Source organism: Brassica oleracea, chromosome C1 (genome assembly GCF_000695525.1).
Source record: "Brassica oleracea var. oleracea cultivar TO1000 chromosome C1, BOL, whole genome shotgun sequence".
Lineage (NCBI taxonomy): Eukaryota > Viridiplantae > Streptophyta > Magnoliopsida > Brassicales > Brassicaceae > Brassica > Brassica oleracea.
Window position 1 is genome coordinate 33,751,951 of NC_027748.1, and position 8,140 is coordinate 33,760,090.

Genomic DNA, 8,140 nt, shown 5'->3' on the forward strand with positions numbered 1-8,140 from the left:
ATGTAAGAAGACAAAACCTAGAAAATATATAAAGAGTTGAAGGTCAGTATGAAAATATAAATATATAACTTTATCAAAAATGACAGACGAAGAAAAAACAAAATTTAGGTTCACCCCTTAAGTTATGAATCTTTAAATTCACTTCACTTTATAGGACCAATCAAAGTGTAACATAGATAATTAAATAAAAAATATTAAATTTAAAAAATAAAACACTGAAAAAATGACGTTAATTTTAACGACGCTAATGCCGCCGGCTAAATCCTAAACCCTACATCTTAAATCCTAAATCCTAGAACCCTTTATCCTAAACCCAAACTCTAGACCTTGAACTCAGACCCTATACCCTAAACCCAAATCCTAGACCCTAAACCCAAACCGTATAGCCTAAACCCAAATCTTAGACCATAAACTCCAACCGTAAACCCTAAACCCAAACAGTATACCCTAAACCCAAATCCTATACCGTAAACCCAAACCATATTTTAGGGTTTAGATGGTGGTGTTATCATCGTTAAAATTGGCGTTATTCTTTTTCAGCTATTTTTTTCTAATTTAATTTTTTTTTAATAATCTATGTGGCACTTTTATTGGTCCTAGAATGTGAGGTGAATTTAAAGATTCACCCTAACAGAATGAACGTAAATTTTGTTCCATATAAAAGGTCTAGGATTTAGGTTTAGGGTATACAGTTTAGGTTTAGGGTTTACGGTTTGGGTTTATGGTCTATGATTTAGGTTTAGGGTATACGGTTTGGGTTTAGGGTCTAGGATTCGGGTTTAGGGTATAGGGTTTGAGTTTAAAGTCTAGAGTTTGAGTTTAGGATTTAGGATCTAGGGTTTAGGATTTAAGATTTAGAGTTTAGTCGGGGTGTTAGCGCCGTTAAAATTGACGTCATTCTATTTTCTGTGATTTTTTTTTTTAAAAAGCAATATTTTTATTTAATTATCTATATGTTGCACTTTGATTGGTCCTAAAAGTTGATGCGAATTTAGAACCTAAGTAAGTTTTGTTCATGAAGAAAACTAGAAATGTATAGGAGAAATGAAATACTGGTATTCTTTGACAAAGAAGAAGAAGCAGTAGTAGTTGGGCATGACGTCTGCAGAAGAGTCAACGAGAGCCACCTGAAAATATGTCAACCTATAACATTAATCAGATGTCTTGGTAAATAGTTAACGAAAACCCTACCACAAACTTAACAAAAGAAAGTAAAAATATAAATTGATAAAATTTATAAGTACCTCTCTCGTGTGGCTCCTCATCATTTCATGTGAAGCACAATCTGAGAAGACACAGCAAATTAAGATCCATCATCCATCTCACCAACAACATATATATAGTATACACATAGTGATAACAAAAAAAAAACATGGGAGATCATCATGATTTCATCAACTCAGGAAGCTGGTGGAAAGTATCTTCTTCTTCCTCGATATCTTCTTCCTCTTCCATGAGAGCAAACTCAATTGAATCTGGTGGTTCTGCTGCTTTCCATGATAAGCTTCATCATTCATTAGCTACTGATCACCATCTGCAGATGATTGGTTTAGGGCTTTCTTCACAATCACATGTTGATCAATGGAACCAATCTCTCTTGTGAGTGTTCAAATTCTTTCCTAATTGTTTTTTGTTTTAAATCATAAAATTATAAGCGTTAAGATTGTGTATTTTGTGTGTTTGTTTTACTTTGTGGGGAACAAAAGAAGAGGAGATAGTAAAGCGGAGACAAGCTTTGGAGTGATGCTTCAAGAGAATATCAATTTAGATGCGACCTCAAACGCAAACGCTAACACAACGTCATACCAGTTGCAAGAATCTGATCCCTCTCACCACCAAGCTTTGTGGCGAGACCCACGCATCAATAACAGCGATTTCAAACCGCAGCTAAACATGACGAGTAGCAACAACCGCGGGTTCTTCTTGGATCATCAGTTCAGCCCTCACGGGAGCTCAAGCACCGACAGTAGCACAGTGACATGTCAAGGTTTCTCTTCTGACAATCCGTCAAACACTTTGTACGGACCAACGGCAACAACTCCTAACTCCTCTTCAGCTATGTTTCATCATCATCATCATCATCAAGCAGCTGGCTTCAACATGCCTGGCTCATCCGATCAGCAGCCGTCTAGGACTCATCAGGCATCAAATCTTGGTTACTCTCAGTTCGGTTCATCCACCGGAAACTACGACCAGACGGCGTTGAGATTCTCTAACAACGCAACGTTTTGGAACCCTACTGCGGCGGGAAACGTGGGTCCTACTCATCATGACGCGTCGTCGAACTATTTTCCGGCGTTACAGCCGCCGCAAATTCACGCGCCGAGTTTTGACGAACAACCTAATGTATGTATATATAGCTGCACGTGCTCGTTTGGGTAAGTATATGGATGTTTTATATGTGTTGTTATCGTCGCAGGGTATGTCGGAGATTAAAGATTCGAGTAGCAGTGAAGTAAAAAGAGTCGGAGGAGATCAGCCGGCGGCGAAAAGGGCTAAGAGCGAAGCAACCTCTCCGTCACCACCTTTGAAGGTATATATATTTCTTTTGCTTTTATTATTAAAAATAAAATAATAAAGGCATCTTTATTTATTTTGATATTTTGTAATGTAGTTAAATGAACAATACTTTCCATGGTTTTTTTTTTTGGTGCAAAACTTTCCATGGTTTTATCCCAAAACAAACGAAAAACGAATCTTTTTACTCTTTATTTAAGCGAATAAATTAGGTTTATCATTTGTATAATTACAAGTTTTAAGACATTCCAATTTCATGCTAATCACAGCAAAAAACAAGCAGGCTTGCTAAATTGTATTTTTCGGTATTAACAATTCATTCTTCCATAAGTTCTTGCATGATTCTTATGTTTTTCTCCTGAATTTTTAATAGAAATATTAAATTTTGCTGAAATTAGGTGAAGAAGGAGAAAATGAGTGACAGAATCGCTGCACTCCAACAATTGGTTTCACCTTTCGGAAAGGTACTATCTCTTTTTAGCTTTCAGAAAGATGATGAGTGTGTATTAGTATATTTGTCTACTGTCATTATTACTTATCATATTACTATATCTTTATTTATTTATATATGTAAAGTCTATTTATAGATAATTATTTTTGGGGATAAATGCATCAAATACAATTCTTAGATTTTGTTTCACTGAACCTCATGTGGTTTTGTGTCAGACTGATCAAGCCTCAGTGCTCTCTGAAGCCATTGAATACATTAAGTTCTTACACCAACAAGTTTCAGTAAGTTAGCCCATCCCTTATTTCTAGTAAATTACTTTTTTTGTTGCTACATCTCTGTTAGTTAGTTATTGTATTTCTACTGATCGATGTACAAACCTGCAAATGATTATAATTCAGGCTCTGAGTAACCCATACATGAATAGTGGAGCTTCTTTACAGCATCAACAGGTAAAATTATTATACGACTGAAATACCGTGCGGCTCGTATTCTTTATTACATGTATATATTTATTTAATGGTTGCTTCATCTTCAAGATTTGACAAAGCATTATTCCAAGAAACAATGTAGCGAGACGGTTTGCCGTTATCAAAAAATTATATTTATGTTTTGTCTTTTTACAATGATGCAGAGTGATCATCCGAAAGAGCTAGAAGTATCAAAAGAACCAGATCTTAGAAGTCAAGGTTTATGTTTAGTACCAGTTTCGAGCACATTTCCAGTGACACACGATACTACAGTAGATTTCTGGACTACTACCTTTGGTGGGACTTTTAGATAGATCGATATATAGATGAAAAGGTTGCATTAGATCTTGGTCGACATATATTTTAACCTATATACACGAAAATTTGTTGATAAGAAAATCACCGCATTTTAAACGAAGAAGCAAAATAAGTCAATGGACAAGTGAAACGTGTTTGTCCAGTTATTTATATTTTGATTTATAACTAATCTACAAAGTAATGTGTAACTGAAGAACTATATAGAGGATATATATATAAGATTTACTGAAATTTGAGAGGTATATTTTGTTGAAAGTTAAACTTGATTTGGATCACATTTTGGGCTAATAATTTACTAATCATTTTAGTCCAAACTTAGTCCAATATCTAGAATCATCCTCCACCTCCTTAGAATAAAAATCTAGATATTCTCATAGAATTATCTAGATAATTATAATAAAAAAATCTTAGATATTATGGTAGAATTCTCTAGATTTATGATTAATCCTAGACCCTAAACCCAAACCGTATAGCCTAAACCCAAATCTTAGACCATAAACTCCAACCGTAAACCCTAAACCCAAACAGTATACCCTAAACCCAAATCCTATACCGTAAACCCAAACCATATTTTAGGGTTTAGATGGTGGTGTTATCATCGTTAAAATTGGCGTTATTCTTTTTCAGCTATTTTTTTCTAATTTAATTTTTTTTTAATAATCTATGTGGCACTTTTATTGGTCCTAGAATGTGAGGTGAATTTAAAGATTCACCCTAACAGAATGAACGTAAATTTTGTTCCATATAAAAGGTCTAGGATTTAGGTTTAGGGTATACAGTTTAGGTTTAGGGTTTACGGTTTGGGTTTATGGTCTATGATTTAGGTTTAGGGTATACGGTTTGGGTTTAGGGTCTAGGATTCGGGTTTAGGGTATAGGGTTTGAGTTTAAAGTCTAGAGTTTGAGTTTAGGATTTAGGATCTAGGGTTTAGGATTTAAGATTTAGAGTTTAGTCGGGGTGTTAGCGCCGTTAAAATTGACGTCATTCTATTTTCTGTGATTTTTTTTTTTAAAAAGCAATATTTTTATTTAATTATCTATATGTTGCACTTTGATTGGTCCTAAAAGTTGATGCGAATTTAGAACCTAAGTAAGTTTTGTTCATGAAGAAAACTAGAAATGTATAGGAGAAATGAAATACTGGTATTCTTTGACAAAGAAGAAGAAGCAGTAGTAGTTGGGCATGACGTCTGCAGAAGAGTCAACGAGAGCCACCTGAAAATATGTCAACCTATAACATTAATCAGATGTCTTGGTAAATAGTTAACGAAAACCCTACCACAAACTTAACAAAAGAAAGTAAAAATATAAATTGATAAAATTTATAAGTACCTCTCTCGTGTGGCTCCTCATCATTTCATGTGAAGCACAATCTGAGAAGACACAGCAAATTAAGATCCATCATCCATCTCACCAACAACATATATATAGTATACACATAGTGATAACAAAAAAAAAACATGGGAGATCATCATGATTTCATCAACTCAGGAAGCTGGTGGAAAGTATCTTCTTCTTCCTCGATATCTTCTTCCTCTTCCATGAGAGCAAACTCAATTGAATCTGGTGGTTCTGCTGCTTTCCATGATAAGCTTCATCATTCATTAGCTACTGATCACCATCTGCAGATGATTGGTTTAGGGCTTTCTTCACAATCACATGTTGATCAATGGAACCAATCTCTCTTGTGAGTGTTCAAATTCTTTCCTAATTGTTTTTTGTTTTAAATCATAAAATTATAAGCGTTAAGATTGTGTATTTTGTGTGTTTGTTTTACTTTGTGGGGAACAAAAGAAGAGGAGATAGTAAAGCGGAGACAAGCTTTGGAGTGATGCTTCAAGAGAATATCAATTTAGATGCGACCTCAAACGCAAACGCTAACACAACGTCATACCAGTTGCAAGAATCTGATCCCTCTCACCACCAAGCTTTGTGGCGAGACCCACGCATCAATAACAGCGATTTCAAACCGCAGCTAAACATGACGAGTAGCAACAACCGCGGGTTCTTCTTGGATCATCAGTTCAGCCCTCACGGGAGCTCAAGCACCGACAGTAGCACAGTGACATGTCAAGGTTTCTCTTCTGACAATCCGTCAAACACTTTGTACGGACCAACGGCAACAACTCCTAACTCCTCTTCAGCTATGTTTCATCATCATCATCATCATCAAGCAGCTGGCTTCAACATGCCTGGCTCATCCGATCAGCAGCCGTCTAGGACTCATCAGGCATCAAATCTTGGTTACTCTCAGTTCGGTTCATCCACCGGAAACTACGACCAGACGGCGTTGAGATTCTCTAACAACGCAACGTTTTGGAACCCTACTGCGGCGGGAAACGTGGGTCCTACTCATCATGACGCGTCGTCGAACTATTTTCCGGCGTTACAGCCGCCGCAAATTCACGCGCCGAGTTTTGACGAACAACCTAATGTATGTATATATAGCTGCACGTGCTCGTTTGGGTAAGTATATGGATGTTTTATATGTGTTGTTATCGTCGCAGGGTATGTCGGAGATTAAAGATTCGAGTAGCAGTGAAGTAAAAAGAGTCGGAGGAGATCAGCCGGCGGCGAAAAGGGCTAAGAGCGAAGCAACCTCTCCGTCACCACCTTTGAAGGTATATATATTTCTTTTGCTTTTATTATTAAAAATAAAATAATAAAGGCATCTTTATTTATTTTGATATTTTGTAATGTAGTTAAATGAACAATACTTTCCATGGTTTTTTTTTTTGGTGCAAAACTTTCCATGGTTTTATCCCAAAACAAACGAAAAACGAATCTTTTTACTCTTTATTTAAGCGAATAAATTAGGTTTATCATTTGTATAATTACAAGTTTTAAGACATTCCAATTTCATGCTAATCACAGCAAAAAACAAGCAGGCTTGCTAAATTGTATTTTTCGGTATTAACAATTCATTCTTCCATAAGTTCTTGCATGATTCTTATGTTTTTCTCCTGAATTTTTAATAGAAATATTAAATTTTGCTGAAATTAGGTGAAGAAGGAGAAAATGAGTGACAGAATCGCTGCACTCCAACAATTGGTTTCACCTTTCGGAAAGGTACTATCTCTTTTTAGCTTTCAGAAAGATGATGAGTGTGTATTAGTATATTTGTCTACTGTCATTATTACTTATCATATTACTATATCTTTATTTATTTATATATGTAAAGTCTATTTATAGATAATTATTTTTGGGGATAAATGCATCAAATACAATTCTTAGATTTTGTTTCACTGAACCTCATGTGGTTTTGTGTCAGACTGATCAAGCCTCAGTGCTCTCTGAAGCCATTGAATACATTAAGTTCTTACACCAACAAGTTTCAGTAAGTTAGCCCATCCCTTATTTCTAGTAAATTACTTTTTTTGTTGCTACATCTCTGTTAGTTAGTTATTGTATTTCTACTGATCGATGTACAAACCTGCAAATGATTATAATTCAGGCTCTGAGTAACCCATACATGAATAGTGGAGCTTCTTTACAGCATCAACAGGTAAAATTATTATACGACTGAAATACCGTGCGGCTCGTATTCTTTATTACATGTATATATTTATTTAATGGTTGCTTCATCTTCAAGATTTGACAAAGCATTATTCCAAGAAACAATGTAGCGAGACGGTTTGCCGTTATCAAAAAATTATATTTATGTTTTGTCTTTTTACAATGATGCAGAGTGATCATCCGAAAGAGCTAGAAGTATCAAAAGAACCAGATCTTAGAAGTCAAGGTTTATGTTTAGTACCAGTTTCGAGCACATTTCCAGTGACACACGATACTACAGTAGATTTCTGGACTACTACCTTTGGTGGGACTTTTAGATAGATCGATATATAGATGAAAAGGTTGCATTAGATCTTGGTCGACATATATTTTAACCTATATACACGAAAATTTGTTGATAAGAAAATCACCGCATTTTAAACGAAGAAGCAAAATAAGTCAATGGACAAGTGAAACGTGTTTGTCCAGTTATTTATATTTTGATTTATAACTAATCTACAAAGTAATGTGTAACTGAAGAACTATATAGAGGATATATATATAAGATTTACTGAAATTTGAGAGGTATATTTTGTTGAAAGTTAAACTTGATTTGGATCACATTTTGGGCTAATAATTTACTAATCATTTTAGTCCAAACTTAGTCCAATATCTAGAATCATCCTCCACCTCCTTAGAATAAAAATCTAGATATTCTCATAGAATTATCTAGATAATTATAATAAAAAAATCTTAGATATTATGGTAGAATTCTCTAGATTTATGATTAAAATATGTAAGATATTTTGTATTTTGGAGGCTATAAATACCTCCACTCCCCTTTCATTTTGAATCACCAAGAAATAAACAAAGCTTGTAACAAGTAATAAAAA

The 8,140-nt window shown here is 34.8% G+C and overlaps 2 protein-coding genes and 2 long non-coding RNA genes across 6 annotated transcripts; 2 read left to right on the plus strand and 2 right to left on the minus strand.

The window, feature by feature from the left end:
* Positions 1–1,018: 1,018 nt before the first annotated feature.
* Positions 1,019–1,475, minus strand: LOC106344961. Its single transcript, XR_001270207.1, has 2 exons — positions 1,245–1,475; positions 1,019–1,127 (listed from the first exon to the last, which is right to left on the minus strand). It is a non-coding gene; the product is annotated as an uncharacterized LOC106344961 (long non-coding RNA).
* Positions 1,284–3,995, plus strand: LOC106344949 (transcription factor bHLH123-like). 2 transcript variants are annotated; one of them, XM_013784242.1, is made up of 7 exons: positions 1,284–1,599; positions 1,710–2,346; positions 2,420–2,533; positions 2,916–2,981; positions 3,184–3,249; positions 3,367–3,417; positions 3,600–3,995. In XM_013784242.1, exons 1-7 carry the CDS (start codon positions 1,373–1,375, stop codon positions 3,747–3,749), a joined length of 1,311 nt encoding a protein of 436 aa, XP_013639696.1. In that variant the 5' UTR covers positions 1,284–1,372; the 3' UTR covers positions 3,750–3,995. The 2 variants fall into 2 exon arrangements, with proteins under 2 accessions (XP_013639696.1, XP_013639692.1); XM_013784238.1 differs by having other exon boundaries at positions 1,285–1,599; positions 1,707–2,346.
* An 863-nt stretch (positions 3,996–4,858) lies between these two features.
* LOC106344484 lies at positions 4,859–5,315 on the minus strand. The gene is made up of 2 exons (XR_001270177.1): positions 5,085–5,315; positions 4,859–4,967 (listed from the first exon to the last, which is right to left on the minus strand). It is a non-coding gene; the product is annotated as an uncharacterized LOC106344484 (long non-coding RNA).
* Positions 5,124–7,835, plus strand: LOC106344472 (transcription factor bHLH123-like). 2 transcript variants are annotated; one of them, XM_013783852.1, is made up of 7 exons: positions 5,124–5,439; positions 5,550–6,186; positions 6,260–6,373; positions 6,756–6,821; positions 7,024–7,089; positions 7,207–7,257; positions 7,440–7,835. In XM_013783852.1, the coding sequence occupies exons 1-7, from the start codon at positions 5,213–5,215 to the stop codon at positions 7,587–7,589; spliced, it is 1,311 nt and encodes a 436-aa protein (XP_013639306.1). In that variant the 5' UTR covers positions 5,124–5,212; the 3' UTR covers positions 7,590–7,835. The 2 variants fall into 2 exon arrangements, with proteins under 2 accessions (XP_013639306.1, XP_013639300.1); XM_013783846.1 differs by having other exon boundaries at positions 5,125–5,439; positions 5,547–6,186.
* Positions 7,836–8,140: the final 305 nt, after the last annotated feature.